Source organism: Magnolia sinica, chromosome 12 (genome assembly GCF_029962835.1).
Source record: "Magnolia sinica isolate HGM2019 chromosome 12, MsV1, whole genome shotgun sequence".
NCBI classification, from domain to species: Eukaryota; Viridiplantae; Streptophyta; class Magnoliopsida; order Magnoliales; family Magnoliaceae; genus Magnolia; species Magnolia sinica.
The window spans coordinates 73,025,522-73,045,318 of NC_080584.1; the positions used below are offsets into that span (position 1 = coordinate 73,025,522).

General features: G+C 39.1%; 1 protein-coding gene and 2 long non-coding RNA genes across 5 annotated transcripts; 2 read left to right on the forward strand and 1 right to left on the reverse strand.

Annotated features, from left to right (window-relative positions):
- Positions 1-249: 249 nt before the first annotated feature.
- Positions 250-7,480, reverse strand: LOC131221684 (beta-cubebene synthase-like). Of its 3 annotated transcripts, none has more exons than XM_058216986.1 (7): positions 7,213-7,480; positions 6,210-6,480; positions 4,844-5,216; positions 3,521-3,739; positions 3,105-3,243; positions 1,989-2,237; positions 250-662 (listed from the first exon to the last, which is right to left on the reverse strand). In XM_058216986.1, exons 1-7 carry the CDS (start codon positions 7,321-7,323, stop codon positions 369-371), a joined length of 1,656 nt encoding a protein of 551 aa, XP_058072969.1. In that variant the 5' UTR covers positions 7,324-7,480; the 3' UTR covers positions 250-368. The 3 variants fall into 3 exon arrangements, with proteins under 3 accessions (XP_058072969.1, XP_058072971.1, XP_058072970.1); XM_058216987.1 differs by having other exon boundaries at positions 256-662; positions 6,210-6,477; positions 7,213-7,463; XM_058216988.1 differs by lacking the exon at positions 1,989-2,237 and having other exon boundaries at positions 253-662; positions 7,213-7,472.
- A 9,275-nt stretch (positions 7,481-16,755) lies between these two features.
- LOC131220636 (uncharacterized) lies at positions 16,756-17,537 on the forward strand. Its single transcript, XR_009158745.1, has 3 exons — positions 16,756-16,914; positions 16,990-17,399; positions 17,502-17,537. It is a non-coding gene; the product is annotated as an uncharacterized LOC131220636 (long non-coding RNA).
- Positions 17,538-17,672: 135 nt separating this feature from the next.
- On the forward strand, positions 17,673-18,570 carry LOC131220637 (uncharacterized). The gene is made up of 2 exons (XR_009158746.1): positions 17,673-18,190; positions 18,340-18,570. It is a non-coding gene; the product is annotated as an uncharacterized LOC131220637 (long non-coding RNA).
- Positions 18,571-19,797: the final 1,227 nt, after the last annotated feature.

Here is a 19,797-nt window from a genome sequence, read left to right on the forward strand (position 1 = left end):
AGCGTGCAATCCACATTTCCCCAAAAGGCCTTACATTTTTTTGTTGGTAGAGGTGGATCAGTGCCACCATGATGTATAAAGTAGCAGTGTAATTAAAGATGGAAGGTTCATAGGAATGCCGATTAATTAGAAAGTTCATGTGTAGGCTGGTAAATGTACGTTTAGCTCTCCTCATCTATAAGTTAGTATATGCGGAAACATGGCATGTGCCCAATATCCAACTCGTCCACGAGATAAAGTCCTTAATAGCTAAGATATATATCGGTTTCATTATTTAATAAAGCCAAATATAAGTATGTTCTTGTCATTGAGGCATCCACAACAAACCTGCAGGTTGATGCATAATAAGATACAACAAGCCATGTATTCTAAAGTGGAATAGGGTCCACAAACAGTAATATAATCCGTTCTTTGGTCTCAAAGCTGGAATCGGTGTATCCATCTCGATGCTGGTATATGATTTCGAGCACACGTGTAAAATTCAGGATAACATTCATCACAGCCGTAGGAACTGGAGTGGGTTTAAGGCATTCCTTGTTGATGTCTTTCCATCCACTTGCAACCTCTTCCCGGAGCTTTTGGATACTTTCTTGATAGGAGATTCCATGCTCTTTCATGCAGCACTCTACTGCAGATGCAACGTGCTGCCTTTTTTGCTCAAGCTTCACACATATTAGGAGGGAAAAAAAAAATCATTCATCTCTATTAAAATAGTATGCACATGCGCATGGCTGGGCATTTAGTGCACATGTTTGGTTGCAAAGAAACAGGTGTATAATTAAACAAGTTTGTGAAATTATAAACTTCTCATCAAAATAGATTTTTTCTTCTTTTTTTTTTCCTTTTTACAAAAATAGACAAAAGGTTTCCCAGCTAGAGCTTGTTGTCTTTTATAATCAATCTGAACTATCTATATTTTTTGCTAATGGCTGGATGTTGGTATTGTCCGATAAAAATTATTGTTAAAAAGACAATCAATCTCCAAGAAGGGCCAATGAGATGAGTGGTCATCGACTGAAGATTAGCTTTTTATGCTATAGTTAATTTGAATAAATTTTAGTGCATGTTACGTAAACAAGTAAAAAAAAAAGAAGAAGAAGAAAGAAAGCGCTGAAGTAGAGATCTAGAATTTTAAAATTTCCTGAAATCATTTTAATAAATTAAAAATTTTAAAATATCTTTTGAACAAGAAACTTACTTGAACCTCTCATGGTAAAACCCATACAAAGGCGTGGGTTGCCTTCACAACGTCTATCTGCCTGGCTTCATGGAAAATATTTAGATTGAGGCATGTATCATGGAAGTAGCAAATGCCTAGTCTAGTAGAATCATTGATTGGAAAGATCCCTTATAGAACCCAATAAGCTACAAGATGTGTTCACCCCTTGGCATTGAGCTGCTTGTTATAATAGCAAAAAGCATAGTAAGATGAAAAGACTAGTGAGAAGCGATGGTCCAACAAGGTTTAGGCATACTTGTAACTCAAAATGATTATCTGAAGCCCACTTTGTATAACTTATAAAAATAGTTTTGATTAATTAGATGATCCTGACCTATGGTTAGTGAACTTTTTATTAGTTGCGGTTGATCTGTTCACTGTTTTTTCTTTTTATTTATTTATTTATTTTTATTTTTATTATATTAATTATGAATTAGATGTCCATCAATTGATCAGCCACTTAAGACAAACAGTTGATTATAATTTATGGAGAATGACTTATTTAAAGTTAGACCCAAAAGTTGGATTGTTTAACATGAGTCACACGAACAATTTGTTCCACGAGCTTATAAACTCACAAGAGTTTCAACACAGGTTTCATGGGTTTGGTTACCCATTGTAGGGCGCGTGTTAAAATAACAAGAAGAAGAAGAAGCTTATAAAGGTTTTTTTCATCCAAGCAAAATGCATAATTTGTATGGTTGGGCATGGGTAATGGCGTGTGTGTGTGTGTGTGTGTGTGTGTGTGTGTATATGGAATATATCATACCTTGCTTGATGGGATGTCATCCATCAGTCGGGCCACTATAGAACAAGTCCTCATTATCGTTGGCATGTGTATGGCCCACTCAAGAACCTCTTTTGTTACAATTTCACCCATGCCAATGAGAAATGCAATAAAAAGCATAGGATAAACGGCGCTGATTAAGGCAACTTTCATGTACTCCTCTGAGGTTGGCACGTACCCCGAGCTGGCCCATCTTGCTTCGGCCAAGTAGGCCTTGGCCAGATCCTTAATCTGAAGAAGAAGAAGAAGAAGAAGAAGAAGAAGAAGAAAGTTTATGGTAGCTCGTGCAAATAGGGCTGCCAATGGGCCATTGTAGCCCATCGAGCTTGGACAGGGCTCGGGCTTGACTGTTTTGGCCCAAAGAAGAGGGGTCAAGTCATGAACTAAGTTCTACAACATCTTCAAATTGAGGCCCCCAAGTAGCCGGATCTAGGTTCATTTATATAAACTACAGGCTACACTTTAGCTTAATTTTCAGCCCCACACTGTAAACATTAAGCCCAATACATAAATGTACCAGACCTTTTTTTTTCCAGGCTTAATCTAACCTTTGGCCGCCCTATTGACAGGGCTAATTCAAAACAGAAGTGTACATCCTTTCACCATTAAAAAAAAAAAGGCATTGGCATTTGTGAGCTATCTTTACTATTCGACCAGTGCCAAATGTCCATTAATCCATGCCATACAGCTGATGGGTCATAACCATCAGACCAAAACCCATCCTTTGGACGGTTTAATCAAAAGAATTATGGTAACTTTCTCTAACGTGGAGAAATGATTTATTGCTGCATTGAATCCGGCCCCACTATCAAGCACACCACCCTTTGTTTAGCTCTCATATCGCAAAGCTCAGGGTATATTTGAGACTCAGTTCGGCCACCCAGTTTAGAAATTTAAAAAATTCTCACATGAATTTTAGAATACTCTTTTCATCCTGATGAGGTGGGTGGGATGGCATAAAAACACCACAAAGGGTAAAGATGAGGCAGGAGACCTGATGGACGGGGTGGATCTCATGAAAGTTCTATTCATATGGTGCTTGTAGCTACCTACCTAAGTTTGGTGGTTCTAATTTTAATGGATCAAATGGCAACATACCGCTTCTTTTAAATAGTATATCCGGTAAGATTTTCCCTCCCCAGTTAGTTCATCCTCAATTGCATCGATCTCATCTAAGAGTGCAATGAAAAACACTTTCATGCAGTCTGGCAGCTGATCCATATCCCCACGATCCCACCTGAAAATTTAAGTAATCAATTGCAATTTTCAGCTAATTACCGACTATCAGCCATCATATATACACATGTACCATTAATCCACATACAAAACATAGGCATCATTGTAGATATTTCATGCAACAAATTACATTGATCATATTATCCTCATCCAATTTGGAACCATGGATGACCAATTTTGAGTTAGGCATCCATTTTGGGGCCACAATTTTCTCATTTTTGGGTGTTTTTGATCTGGACATGTAAGGATAATCCATGTGTAACGTGCATGTATCAAACCTTTCGATTGTGGCTGTAAGTAGTTCAAGCTCCTCCAATGTCCCATATATATCGTAGGTGTCATCCATAACTGTTGCAAATGCTATCATCTTTGTCATTATCATTCTAGCTCGGGAATAATGTGGTTCAAAGTACACTCCTGTTGTCCAAAAGTAGGCTTCCACCACTCTATCTCTGGTGAATGGAAGCTTTCCTGCGAGGTCCATTTCTTTCCACCACCTGATAAAGATACAGAGAAAGCAAGATTCAAAGATAGCAATAGGAATCCACTGATCCTCACATGTCGCACTCTTGTACGTCTATCAAGACCATCCAAATCACACTGACCGAGAAATCCTAACCATGCATTTGATGGCTATAAAATGGATGGTTAAAAGAAAGTCATCCTGCACATGTTTGTGCAGCAAGCAGATGTCATGAGGGGTTGATGCAATACCAATATAGGCCCCTCAGTGATGTGTGTCAGAAATCCACACCATGCATTTGGTGGATCCCCTGTAGGTTGTAGGCAATGAAAAGAAATTAGCTGTATCTAAAACTTAGGTGGACCGCACCATTTGAAACCATGCCTAAAATAACTAAAAGCACTTGCTAGGGGTTCACCTTAGTCTTGGAATGGCCTAAAATTTGGTGTGACTCATCCAACTGAGACACACATTATGGATGGGCGAGATGTTTGAACATTTTCTAAATGGGGCCCATAAACAATCAAGAAGGTTTCAATAGATGGACATCTACTCGTAACTGTTGTCTGTTGTGTGGCTGACCTAACTCCACCTTGATTAATGGAGAGAGATTTAAAAGGTCTTAATTCCAATCGGTTGGACAAGGTTCTGGTCCACTCTTGGATAAATTCTAACTTATTAGTGCAAGGGTTGAATGGACTGACCCACCCACCCTATGGAATACTTTATGCAAACATCAGCGCTGCCCACTCATCAAGTGGACCACACTTGCATACTGCTATTTATCAATGGCTATACACTGTTTTGTATGTGTGGCTCACTTGTTTAGTGGATAGGGCTGATTTTTGCACTAGGTGATTATCACAGTGAGGCCACCTGTTAGTAGGATTGGATGCCACAAGTGCTTAATAGGTTGGATGTTATCCCCTGAATGGACTGTAAATTGTGGTACAACCAGTTGGACTTGAGATCTCATATCCATGCGTGTGCCAAAAACACACACACACACACACACACACACACACACAGAGAGAGAGAGAGAGAGAGAGAGAGAGAGAGAGAGAGAGAGAGAGAGAGAGAGAGAGAGAGAGAAATTTATGTTTTGAGAGGAAAAGTATATGCATCTGAGAGAACTCACAATGATATGTCTCTGAGGTCCCTCTGGTGCAATGACTGCAACCTATGAAACTCTAACTTTGCAAACTCCAGTAGCACATCATTTCGTTCCTCGTCTTCCTCATAGATCGAGATATAACTCCTTGTCTGTAGCCTCTCTAAGCGCCTGTGAAGTGGTATTTCTAAGGCAAGTTCAACTAGCTTTGTGAGGGGAGCACTCAGATGCGGCAATGCAGATTTGAGGTGCACTGTGGTGAAAGAAATGGCTTCATCCAGTATATCGTCCCCATGTATACCAAGGAATGCGGCTTCATATAAACTCAATAAACCGCGTGTGTCGCTGCTTAATATTGCACTGAAATTGCCTTCATCATCCTTAAACTTTGTAAACACACCTGTTTCCCATCCGAAACATTTGATGATAGTGATAACCCATTGATGGACTTGAGTAAGGGCAATGATGATAGATAGATGCAAATGCTATAGGTGTTAGGAAGCGCAGAAGGTGAGCCCTCAAGATCTGAGGGTCTACACGAGGTTTGGAACCCTCATAAAGCAGAAGATTAATGCTCCAACGGAAGGTGATTGCTCACCAATGGGACCCACTGGCCTAGGTCCAACAATGGTAATGTTTATATACGGAATTATATACATATGTTTTCTAATATATAATTTTTTTGTCCATGTGGGTATCCTATGGGGCCCACAAGCAGATTTTAACCATAGAACTGGAACCGTTTGTCATTTGGAAATTAAAATAATGTTGCTTGAAAGGATGAATCTTAACATTTATTTGTGGAAGAGAACCCATGAAAATTTATTTTCAATGATCAGCATTCACATAGGGGTATGTTTGGATACGTGGATCCTATTTGGATTATGTGGGATAACATAAGATGACTTGATAATGATGATTTCCATGGTCATTATCTAAAATAGGATTAATTCTGTTTCAAAGTTGGGGTGCATGTTTGGATAGCAAAAGGAATCCTCAAATTCATTAGTGAAAACTTACCTGACTTATTATACTAGAGAATTTTGATTATAGATAAGAGTAATAATTACTGTGTGCAAAATAATAATAATAATAGTAATAATAATAATAATAATAATAATAATAATAATCTACATATTCAAACAGACCAACAGTCTTGTCGGTGGAAAACAATTTCTATTTTTGCATAGTAGATTCCATGTATCTAAAAATGCCCAAAGTTCCTTTCTTGTGCTCCTTCAACGATAAAAGTATGGATGGGTCTGATCAAGGTGGGTCCCATGGGACAAAAAATGCTGAACTTACACAAATAAAATGAACTCTATTTACATTTATCAGACAGAAACACATATGCACTTCTTAAGAACGACTGGAGCATTGGCAGGAGACTTACTGGATGAGACATTATAACCTTGCTGCCTAAGTAGCCGAAATTGGAGAGCAAGGGTTTGGAGGTCAAAACCATCATCAGTCCCATTGATGTGGTCATCATGTATCTGGCGCAATGCCTTATCTATGTCGATTTCAAAGTGGTAAGCTACACCGAGGCGTTGAACCGCATCAATCAAATTCATTTTGAGCAATGGATCATTGACCGTGCTAAACATACTCCTTACTACTACCTTCAGTTCTTCACCCCGTCCTTTTTGTGCGTCGAGCCTCTGCTTTAACGTCATGTTTAGAAAATAAAAATAAAAAAATCAAGGCAAATATTACATCATTTTGAAAAAGAACAAAATTTCGGCATATTTTCATGGCTTATAGAGAAACTATACAGCACAGTATTTTCAGAATAGAAAATAGACAATATTTAAATGAACAACAACAAACAATATTAAAGTGTTCTGAAATAATTCTTGAAAGAATATTCATACAACACATTTTGATATTATTTCAGATTTAAACTCCAAGGGCATGTTTAAACAAAAGAAAGCCTAATTAATCCAAAAGTCAATTAGGATAAATCTTGCTCGAAAAACATGTGTAATGATGTTTCAGAGGAGAACTGGTTTAGCAATTTTCGCATCTCAGAATTAGCATAAGCTTAGATGGTCTGATAAGAAAATAACACTAAACAGATGATTCTGAGAAAAAGGTACTTAGGAGAACTTTCATTGAGAAGAAGGAAAGTTCAGATCATCGACATGGATGCGAATCTTAAGGGGTGGCATATGCTGTGGCTATCCTGACTCACAAAAGAAGGCTAAACAACTTGTAGGAGATCATGGAATTCCACCAAGAATTCCACACCTATATATATATATATATATATATATATATATATAGAGAGAGAGAGAGAGAGAGAGAGAGAGAGAGAGAGAGAGATTTTCCAGAAAAGTGTGTAATATACTTTCACATTTACAAGCTAAAGATCCAGCACACGAATATCGATATACCATGCTATCTGGAGAGGCTGCAATGAAGTGGTCACCCCAGATACTAGGGTGATATTTTACCCAAGCACGACCAAACTCCTTGTTTGGCCTTTGAGTAGTGGGACTATCCATGAATGAGACGGAGAAGGTGGCAATGGCAATGCCTATATGTTTGCACGTAGGTTAAATGCAAGCAGTGGGGTTTGAAGGCTAACATAGTTGCCTATTTATAGGCAAGGAGACCGTTGGCGTATATGAATGAATCAAATGCTGTTCCTACACACGCGTGGGCTTAGAATTCGGAGGAAGGCTTTTGTTTTTTTTTCATAATTGGGAAGGTTTCTTCTAGTTATGGGGAGTTATTTTGGTACTCTAGCTACGTGTGATAGTTGATACATAGGCATGTAGAAATGGTACCTGTGGCATGATGAACTGAAATTACACGTACTAAATTGTGGAACTCAGTATTGTTTAAGTTACTGTCTGAGAATTATATTGGTCCAAGAATTCCGACCATGTGATTTGTGGATGCTTGTTTTTAAAGGAATTTTTCTATATGACTGCCCGCCTTTTTAGCAATGGATCAAAAGCCTCCTGCTTTTCAACTATTTCTCAAAACCTGCCTATATCAATTTGGTATAAATCATTTTTTCACACACTCGTGCACTGACCACACTATATGGGTACTCAATCCCTAGTCTCAATGTTGAAACAGAGCAGTCTATTATTATTATTATTATTATTATTATTATTATTTTTAAATTTTTTAATTTTTTAAAATTTTTTAAAAAAAGTTTCATTTCATTCATCCAAAAAAATTACAGCCTAGGCAATGATTCGGGCTCCAGAAAACTAAAATTTTGGGCGGAGGCCTATCGTAAAGGGAAGATGAAAAAACGAAAGATGCAAAAAATTACAAAATTTCTTTGTTGTCCTCTAGGATGAGCCTGAGATTTACCAAGCCCACTTTATCTAGAAAAATGAGACCTCTGATGTGGGTTGGCATAAGCAAAGTCTGCCTGAAGAAGGAGAAAATTTGGGCCTCGCTGCCCAGCCTAGCCAGCCCGTCAGCTGGGGTGTTTCCTTCCCTCTGGATATGACTGATAGAGAACTGACCTTGGCTCAAGATCCTTTTCAATTTGGCTGTCCAATAGCTCCACTTCCAGCCCATCTACGAGTTACCGTTGATAAGGTCCACAACGAAGCTAGAGTCTGATTCAACCTGGACCTTATTAAGGCCCAAATTTGGATAGAATGTCAGGCCATCGGCAACGGCCCTGATTTCCGCTCGATTGTTTGTATCTGAACTGTTAGCCTTCGAGAAAGAGAAAATAAGATTCCCTTTGTCATCTCTATAAATTCCCCCGCTCCCAGACGGGCCTGGGTTGCCTATGGCTGATCCGTCCACATTCAACTTGCTCCAACCCGAATCCGGTTTCTTCCATTTCACCAGGATTGGCCTCCTATTCTTCTTCCTGGGAATTGATAGGCCTAATGCTTGAAACGTGGTGACAGAGGCCAGCGGCGAAGAGTAGGGACCTTCCGAATCCTTGATAAGGAAATTAAGACACCCATTGACATTTGAGATGACCTTGAGAGGATGGAGACTCTTACCTTCATATCGGACTTCATTTCTTTCCTTCCAAATTTCCCAACTTAGAATGATTGGAACTAGCCGATGAATCAAAGCTTCTGGACCCCTGGTTGACGAGGAAGTTGACGCAGGGATGAATGTGATGAGGTCGATCACTATTTTCCTCAAGAGGATAACTACTCCGAATCCACGAAGCTTCTCTGGACTCCTCACAGAGACTTCTCGAATCCACAAGGAAAGAAAGCAGAAATAGAAATAAATTCTAATTAATTCGAAATTGATTAATAAATTCCAATAAACAAGTTCACAACCCTTTAAATAGGGATACTAAGCAATGAGAGAGAAATCAGAAGCAAACTATAACTAAAACTCCTAGAATTCATGACTTAATATAAATAGTAAACCTACTATTTATAGACGGTCATGATGTCTACTAGTGCGCAAGGTTTTCGGCCAAAAATAATAAGTGTCCTATTTAGCTTCATCAAACTATTCTCCTTATTATTCTTAGCTCTTTTCACGTTGGACGCAACTTCTAAAGCCCGACGGAAGAAGAGTTATAATCAAACTAAAACTTACTATTTATAGTAAAAAAGAAATTAAAACAGGGAAACGACCATCGATCCAGGGGTATTTCACAAATCCAGCTTGCATAACCTGGCATAGCAGGGTTGGTTGGATAAAGTAGCTCGTTCTACCCCAAAATCATATATTTTACACCCGATAACTCATTCCGGATTGTGAGATATGTTCGATCTAAGGTCCGATGGTCCGGATCACTTCTGTCGTCGACCGGGCCTTTTTTTATCCATCTTGGCCATGAAACTATCCGCGACCCACTCTACATCAGTCCTCCCCACTTCAAAAGAACTCGTCCTCGTGTTCTCATCTTGCTTTGGTTCATGATACTCCATCAAGTCCGCGACGTTGAAAGTCTGTGAGATTGCGACGTCATTTGGAAGATCAACAACATAAGCGTTGTCATTGATCTTTCGAATGATTGGAACGGGTCCAATCTTCTTATTTTTCAACTTGCTGTACATCCTGGTTGAAAATCTCTCCTTGTGCAGATGGACATAACGCGGTCGCTCACCTCGAACACTTTTTGTCGTTGGTGCTTGTCCGCTTGTTCCTTGTACTTCTCGTTTGAGGCATGTAGCTTGGTCTGCACTTTTGCATGGATGCCTATGATCTTTTCTATCATACGTTCTGCTGTAATGCTTGTGCCTGGGTGCTTGGGCAGAGGGACCAAGTCAAGTGTGTGGCGAGGCACTCGTCCATAAATAATCTGGAATGGTGATTTTCTTGTTGAGTGGTTCACCATGTTGTTGAATGCAAACTCTGCTTGAGACAAGGTCAAATCCCACTGCTTTAGTTTTTCTCCTGAAATACAGCGGAAGAGGTTTCCCAACGTGCGATTCACAACTTCGGTCTGCCCATCAGTCTGTGGGTGGTAAGCACTACTGAATTGAAGTCGTGTATCGAATCGAGTCCACAAAGTCCGCCAAAAGTGGCCAATAAACTTCATGTCACGATCAAAAGTAATGGTCTTGGGGGCCTTGTGTAGCCGTGCGACCTCCCTGAAGAATAGATTCGCTATGTGTCTTGCATCGAGGGTCTTCTTGGATGAGATAAAGTGCGTCATCTTGGAGAAACGATCTACCACCATGAACACCGAATCCATGCCATGTTGTGTTCATGGGAGACCAAATACGAAGTCCATTGATAATCCTCCCAAGGACCGTCAGGCATAGGTAACGGGGTGCAGAAGCCTGTATTATGAGATTTCCCTTGGAGGTCTTACAAACATGACAACGTTGTATGAATTTTTTCACATCACGTACTAATTGCGGCCAGTAATACCACTCTTCCACAAGAGCTCCCATCTTGTCTCACCCAAGGTGTCCACCGAGGCCACCTCCATATAGCTCCTGAATAAACTGCTCCTGTAGAGAACTTTTGGGGATGCACAATCGATTCCTTTTGAAGGGGAAATCATTCTGTATATGAAGGTCACTGGGGTGACCTTCTTGGCACTTCATCTAATAATCTTTGAAGTCCGTATCCTCGGCATACAGCTCCTTGAGACAGTCAAAGCTGACAACCTCGTTGCTTATCGTAACAAGTAGGGATGCACGACGGCTAACTGCATCAGTCACCTTGTTCTACTGCCCTGACTTGTGCTTCAGAATGAACATGAATTCCTATAAAAACGCAACCCATCTAGCATACACATGATTCACGTTAGTCTTACTATTAATAAACTTTAATGCTTGATGGTCAGTGTACAAAACAAAATCTCTTTGAATCAAATAATGCCGCCAATGTCGGAGCGCTTGAACAACTGCGTACAACTTAAGCTCATAAGTCTACCACTTCTTTCGGGATTCGCTGAGCTTCTCACTGTAGAAGGCTACCGGCCTGCCTTCCTGTGATAATACTCCTCTAATTTCGACATATAAAGCGTCACACTCAACCTCAAATAATTTGTCAAAATTAGGAAACACCAAAACCGGTGTTGTAAACAACCGATGCTTAATCTCATGAAAGCTCTCGTCAGCTTTATCGGTCCACTAGAACGGTCATATTTTTATGCAATCTGTTATAGGCGCGATTATGATGTTAAAATCTCGCACAAATCGATGATAGAAAGTCGTCAACCCATGAAAACTCCTCACCTCATGAATGTTTGTTGGGACTGACCATTCCTTAATGGCTCGCACCTTTCATCGTCCACACGGATGCCTGTGGACGTTACAACAAATCTTAGAAACAACAGGCTGTCAGTTAAAAAACTATACTTCTTCAAGTTGAGGTACAACTTGTTAATTTGTAGGACCTCCAACACCTACCTGAGATGTTTCCTGTGCTCCGCCTCATCCTGACTATATATAAATATGTCATTAAAATATACTACCATAAATTGGCTAGTGAATGATTTTAGAACTTGATTCATCAAATGCATAAAAGTACTTGGTGCATTCGATAGGCTGAAGGGTATAACCAGTCACTCATATAACCCTTCCTTGGTCTTGAATGCCATTTTCCACTCATCACTGGGTTAGATGCGAATATAATGGTACCCGCTCCTTAGATATAGTTTAGAGAACACCTTGACCCCTTCTAGCATATCGTGCATGTCTTCCAACCGTGGTATTGAGAACCGATATTTGATGGCAATTTTGTTGATTGCCCGGCTGTTGACACACATGCGCCAGCTTCCATCTTTTTTTGTATGTTAATAATGCTGGTACGGGACATGGGCTCATGCTCTCTCTTAAGAGACCCTTACGGATCAATTCCTCCACTTGCCCCTGAAGTATCTCACACTCCTTCGGACTCATCCGATAATGAGGGCGGTTGGGTAGGCTAGCCCCGCGGATAAGGTCTATGTGATATTGGATATCCCTCATGAGAGGACAATCCATCAGGTAAATCTTCAGGCCAGACTTTTTTGAATTCATTTAGCAACATTTTTAAACTTGAAGGGATGTTTGAGGGTTCCTCTTCCTCGCCCTTCACCAATACGGCGTATACCTCGCCAGTTTTCTTGGATTCCTCTATGAAATCTCGAATGGTCAAGTGAGAACTCCCCTCCACTTTAGAGGCTTTAGGGTGGTTCTCTGGTGCTATAGGGGCAATGATTATTTTTTGACTATCCTTGACGAATATGTAGACATTCTCTCATCCTCGATGGGTTGCATTACGGTCCGACTACCAGGGTCGACCGAGTAGTATATGACAAGCTTCCATGTCGACCACGCCACAAAGTATTTGATCCTTATAATTTTTTCCAATTGAAAATGAGATAGTGCATTGTTCAGTTACCTTGGTCTCATTCACCTTTTTTTATCCAACCAATTGAGTATGGGGAATGATGTTTTGTCATTAGTAGCTGTAACTTGTCCACCATTACTCTTGAGATGATGTTCTCGCTATTACCACTGTCTATGATCACATCACAGACTTTTTCGTTGACAGTGTATTGAGTACAAAATATATTGTGTCGCTGTAGATGTAATTCCTTTCGTGGGGTATACAGTAATCGCCTCACAATAAGAAATTCGCCACGTTCCTCGCCCGTCACTTCATCGCCACTTGCTATTTCTTCAGTGGTTTGTTCATGTTCATCAAAGTCATGGTCTTCTTCTGCGGCCTCATATTCAGTGCCCCCTTCGTTTATAGTCAGGTGTGCTGCGGGACGTTGAGGACAAGTGTTTAATAAGTGGTCTGGTTGGCCACAGCGGTAACAATTGTTCGACCTTGGCCAAGCATAAGGATTTGGAATCCTACTCGGGCCCACTGTTGTGGGTGCTGCACATTGAGGCCTGGATGAGCTGCTCCCCGTATCACGGTTTGCAGTTGTAGGAGGTTGAGGATGTTCTCCTCACTACAAAAAAATGAGCAAAGGCTACGGATTATGCTAGTTTTTGGCTATTGATATAGACCTTAGCTGGATTTCTACGGCTTAAAACTGTAGCTAAAAAATTCTCAAACCGTAGCTAAAAGCTAACACCATCACACGTACGTACAACCTAGGACAACACCATAAGGGACTCTATGAGGCCCATTAAAATGGGTGTGCTCCATCTAATACGTGTATTCATTTTGAAACAGCATTTTTTGGCAAGAGCCCAAAAAAGTAAGTAGATCGAAGGCTAAAGTGGACCACACGGTAGGAAATAGTGGAGATTAAATACCTACCATTGGTCAATGGTGTGGTTCAATTGGACCTTCGATTTGCCTAGATTTTGGGGTCATTCCCTATATAAAAATTATAAAATTAATGGATGGAGTGGATATATGAAACGTATAACGATGGATCCCACAAAGCCCTTGAGAGGGCAGTTCGTTCAGAACCATCAAACTCGTGCGAAAGTGGACATGGTGTGAAGGATGGCACAATGGCTACAGTCCAGAGGGATTTTAGCTACGGTCTAAGACCATAGCTAAACCGTAGCAGGTAAAAATGCGGAAACTCATCCCGCGCTGCCCTTTTTCTTTTCCCCCCTCTCACAAAACTTTTCATCTCCCTCCACTCTTGGGAATAAAACCCCATTCCGCGTCCCTTTCTCTCTCTATCGATCTCCCGCGCCCCTTTTCTCTTCTCGATCCCCCTTCTCACAAACCCCTCTTCTCTCCCTAACCATTCCCTATGTTAAGCACCAGTCCCCTCGAGCACGAGTAACGATAAACTGTAGTGCATGTGTGGAGCTTAACGTGAATGGTGACATATGTAGCATTTATAACACATGCACATATTTATATATGCAGCAAATGTTGGACACTTAAATATTGCAACTCGCTAGTTTTCATAGTATTAGTATCTTTACATGTATTAATATCGTTGATATTAAAATGAAAAACATTAGAGAAGGAAAAACGTTGGGATTTTTTTAGTAAAACTTCAAGAGGTGTTAAAATTCGTATATTTGTATATTTAAAAATAAAAAAATTGTGAAAAAAAAAAAACATGCATATCAAACTTTAATTTAATGGGGGCTTAAAAAGGCATCAATGGTTATTTCTGTTTGCAAGATCTCAATCTATAATGGACCAAATGGATGGCTCAGTTTGAATCTCTTTGCTAAAAATGAATAGTCATTGATTTCACATACATGTAAAGTACCATTGTGATTTCTCATCCTTGATGGTATCCAGGATTATTAAAAATATTTTCTTTTTTTCTTTTTACTGAAAAGATGTAATTATAGGAATACTAGGAATACTGGTACCAAAGGATTGCATTTCCTAGTTCTTATCATAGAAGAATAGTCTTTTCATAATCAACCTTGCAATGATAGTTGTTGTTGTTTCCAGCAATGCAGGGACATTGGCAAGGAGCTTGGTTGGATGATTTGGGCCCTCCAAATAGCACACATGCACAGATGGATGGAGAAAGTCAGGTAGACAGTCATGAATTGTTGTGGATTGATTTGGCAACCATACAACTTGCCACCAATAACTTTTTGGAGGCAAATAAGCTTGGACAAGGTGGATTTGGCCCTGTTTACAAGGTAATAAAAATTTCAACCTAACTTGGAAGGATTGGTTAATACCAACATTGGTGGACAATATAACTTCTCTAATGAGGAATTATTACATGAAAATTTGAACAGGGCGTGTGACCTGATGACAAGGACAATCTAGCTTCCCTAACAAGGAATTATTTCAAATTTTGATCATTTGACTCTTTTATATGTATCTAGCCCAAGCCCCAATGACTTTTCAGTCCTATTAGGGCTAGGACCTGGACATGGCCATGGCATTGGGGAGTAGGCCAGTTATTCAAACATCATTTTCAACTGTAATACAGTTATATGCCATCTGTTATATGGTGCTTATACTTACCTCTGCTCTATTTTGGATTACTACAAACACCTCACCTCTGTTTGAGATGCGTGGTAGTGGCGTCCACTATTAGGAATAAATGGCATCTAACCTGTCCAGCAGTGTCACTCCACCATTCAATTGGATTTCTAAAAGTTCTATCACTGAACTATACAGTTTGGTTTGCCTTTTACTTGTTTACTGACATTGTTGTATGTGTTGGAATGATGGAAAATGCTTACTGCTTATGTGTGAATCAGGTTTCAGACACATTGTTTACATGGGCAGACTTGCAAGCCAAACTAAACAGTGAGTTGCTACGTAACTTGGGCAATTTTGTTAATTGGGTCCTAAGTTTCGTTGTTAAACCTCCAGGTTGACTAGTTGTGTTTGAAAGAAATGTGTTAGTTTGAATTATCTGCATTTTCTCGAACATACAAGTGTTATTATGAAATCTAATTTAATGAATTTTGATATTCCTACAAAAAATGAAATGCTTCACTCTCCGAGTGGACTAAAAAATGATGGGAACCAATGGAAGATAATCTAAATTTTCCACTGGCATGAAAACTATAGCATTATTATGTAGTTTGTGTTCTCGACCATCGGAGCATCATGGTTTTGTTGCTTTAAATATAGTTTTCATATTATTTATATTGACAAGGAAAGAACCCCAGGTTGGGTATCTATAGCTTATTCATGAAATTTAATGATTCACTCGAGGCATTCCAGAGAAGAAGGGTGTTTAGAGACAACAAAGGGTCCTAGATGTATTTTACTTGGACCGAAAAAGATAGCGTATTGAAAGGGAAAATAACATGTTGGTATCATCCCGTGAAAAGAGAGCACTCTTTTTCTTTCCTGATAAAGTGCACACTAATCCTTAATGGGGACGTGAGCAATGCCCCCAAAGCTTTTAATGGACACATGGGAGGACCAATCATCAATTTGAATCGACCATTCTTTCATACAACTAACCATGTGAAAAAATCATGCCATAGGAATGATCCAAAGCATCTGATCAATAACATGGAAAATGGACAATCAAGATTGAGCAGATAAACAAAATAAGTCCAATTATCATCTTGAACCATCTATTTGATAGATTCTACTTTGTATAAGTTATGATAGATCATCTTGAACCATCTTGAACCATCTTAGCTCAGCTGTTTCCATCTCTAATCTACATGAATATTGAGAAAAAAAGAAAGAAAAAATGTTAAATTCAATTGTCAATTTCTCAGTTGAGTTGATGAGGAACACAAGGTTTTTGTAAATATGGAGTTTGGGTGTGGTACTTGTAGGCCTGCCCTGAATTGCATTTCAGTCCTTTTCCATCTCCCAAATAAATCCTTACTAAAGAGGGTTCCGGTGGTTCTGATCTTCTCTCCCCTTCTTTTGTGCAAGATGCTAGCTATTCATCACATGGGCCCACCATAGAGGTGTCCGTATTAAAAAATCAGGTCGATTTGAAAATCCTTGCCATTGAATAAGAGGTTCAAGATGGATGGTTAAATGAAATTAGTTTAATGGATTTAGCCATAATGATTGTTTAGTCTTTGCTGACATATTAGATTAATTATTAATCATTAGTTCTTTATTGAATCTATAACCATTCTGTGATTCTCATGCTTGATTGAGTTCTATTTTTGAATGTATACTTGACTGAATTTTTTTTCGTAGGTCTTCTCTTCATGGGAAGGGATTAAACAGATTTTGGTCTAACATTGAAGGTTACTATGGAAGCTCTGCATATGTTTATGCGATAAGCCCAATTTTCCATGTATTTCCTCCTTCTGGTACGTAGAACGAATTCTTTCTACCTATACTAGCATTCTGTAGCTCAACTAAGCTTCTATTCTGTCACTATATAGGGAAGGACAAGAATTTTGTATATAGCCACTTGCATCCTACGGGGAGATATGAAGCATATCCAAAGCCAGTGGGTATCGCGTTTAGAGGAACTGTCGGAAATGAGAGAATATTTATAGATGAAGATTTGGCTAAAGTTACTATTCATCATCATGCAGTTGACAAAACTTACCAACCTGGCTCTCTATTTCCCAATCAGGTAAATGTAGAACCACTTGGCCCTCTAATTCCCAGTCAGAGTGAAAGAAAAACATCGCTACCTACCTGAGTATACTGTGCATTGGACTCTAGCTCCTAGTCCTGCTTCCTACCTATTTATTTTTCTTTTTTGCCTGTTATCTAATTACCTAAATTTCCTTCTATGCAGCTGTATTTTAATCCTACTACTGTGAAAATGCTGAGCAACCAGAAGGTATATATTGTTGACATATGGATTGTCTTTGACATTTTGCATTTCGCATTTTAGCATAACTGTTGTACACTTGTTGTATGTTGATGAAGTTTGGTTTTGCAGTATGAAAGCAATGCGCAGTTCGTGAGGTGGTCAGATAGTTTGCAACTACAAGCGAGGATCTTAGCTTTGAATGCCTCATATTTTTTGAAAAATGCAGGTCATTTTGTGATATTAATTAAGGTATGCTGCTGTCAAATTTATTTAGACTTGCTTTGTAGGATGGGAGTTAATTTGCCTTTTAAATGAAGACTGTGGCACGAATGTTCTCAAGTGTCCTCAAATGTCCCTTAGCTTTTCTTTGTAAGATATGTTGATTGGTGGACCATTTTTATGAGGGTTCATTCCAAAATTCCGATGGACCAGACCTCATCATAAAATGGACTGTCAATATGAAAAGATCTACTGCAATTCAAATACAGCAAACAAATTTTCAAATATCAGAAATACTTGATTATTTTAATTTTATTTTACCTATCTCCCTGATACTTTTGCTGCTCTCTCACACTCTTTACAAAGTTTCCTTGGGGACTGTCTTCTTTACACATTCTGTTAAACTTTTATCCATCAAGTGAACTGACATATCATGGGTTGAGTGAAATCTTAATTTAGCTAAAATGGTTGATCTATTCTGTTTTCACAAATTTAGTTGGTATTGCTATACCTATATTAGTTGGTATTTTGAATAGCTAAATGTTTATTTTGTCTTTGGCTGTTGCAGATTTTGCTTGTTCAGAAATGAGAAAATCAGTGTATGCTCCTGAGTATTATCCTTTTTTTTTTTTTAATGTCATCTGTCGTCGTCAACTTTCTTTATAATTTAGTTCTTTAGTTTGGGGGCATAGCTTTTTCATATGACTACATTGTTTGCATGATGAAATTGATTTTCAGTCATGTGCAGTAAGCTTTCGGATCAAAGCAAAGCTGAGAATAGGGTGTTAGTTGATGGCAAATTGATAACCAGTAGAGGCACATCCATGGAGTTCTTGCTTGCGATTGTTGAGAAGCTATTTGGCTGTGAGAAGGCATTGGATCTTGTTGTCAATGAGAACTTTAAATAGACATAACTATTATGTTGGCATTGTACTTTTGTGAATGGATTAAAATGAATGATTGTATTTGATTGATTGAATGAATGAATGATTGAATAAATGAATGAATGAATGATTTAGCCATGAAGTATTTATATATATTAGCTTATATGAGTTGGTCTATCAGGGCATGTACTACAATGGTAAGAGATGCCATTATTATATTAAAATTTTTTTAAATAGGCATTAACTACGGCTATTAACCGTAGCCCTTTATCTGGAAACCGTTGTTGTTGCTAATTTCAACCTATTGCATGGTTCTTGCTCCACTTTAAACTACAGATATAATCTGTAACTGTATATACTTTAGAGCTACGGAAAGTATGGCTATAGATTTAATCCGTAGCTATCTCATCTATGGCTATGGATTAAATCCGTAGCCATAACTTTAAGACCTATGGCTGTGGCACCAATGGCTACGGTCGTGCTACGGACTATAACCATAGCCATAGGTCCTTAGCTATGGCTTTTATCTGTAGCCTTTGTCCAAATTTCTCGTAGTGCCTATTGGATCTTTTCCTCGTGCTAGCACTAGATCTTGCGTGGGAGCCGTCATGGGGGGTCGAGTTGAAGGATAGGGACGAGCAGGAACTCTTACAAGTTGTGTTTCTGCCCTACCTGCCAATTGAACTGCTTCATCCATAGTCCTGACTGGGTACATCTAAACTCTATCCTGAATGGTTGGTCGCAACCCACCTATAAATCGTGTCACCTTCTGTGACTTAGATTCTGATAGATCGTTTCGTGTAGCTAACCGCTGGAATTCTTCAGTGTAATCTGTGACGGTTCGATTTTCTTGTCGGTAATTTTAGTATTGTTAGAATAATATCTGCTCATAATCACTAAGGAGAAATCGTGATCCAAGAAGACATTTCATCTGTGGCCATGATAAGATGGGCGCCTTGTTCTGGAGGGCTCATGAGAGTTGTAATTGTTCCCACCATGCAGAAGCGTCAGATTTTAATTTAATCGCTACCAATTTTACCTTTTTATGATCTGGCACGTCCATATAATCAAAATATCTCTCTAGTTCGGCTAGTCAATCGAAGAAATCTTCTATACGTCATAAACCATTAAAACTAAGAAGTTCAGCCTTACCTTAATAGTCTCTTTCCGCACGATCTAGATGATCGCCTCCATGGATTGGTCATCATGCAAAACCTTCATTAAGGTCCTCGTCGCTAGAACTTGAATCATCTGGTGTAGCCTTACGATTTGCCACTGGTAGTGATCTACAAAAATCGGGGTTGTGTCATACAACAAGCATG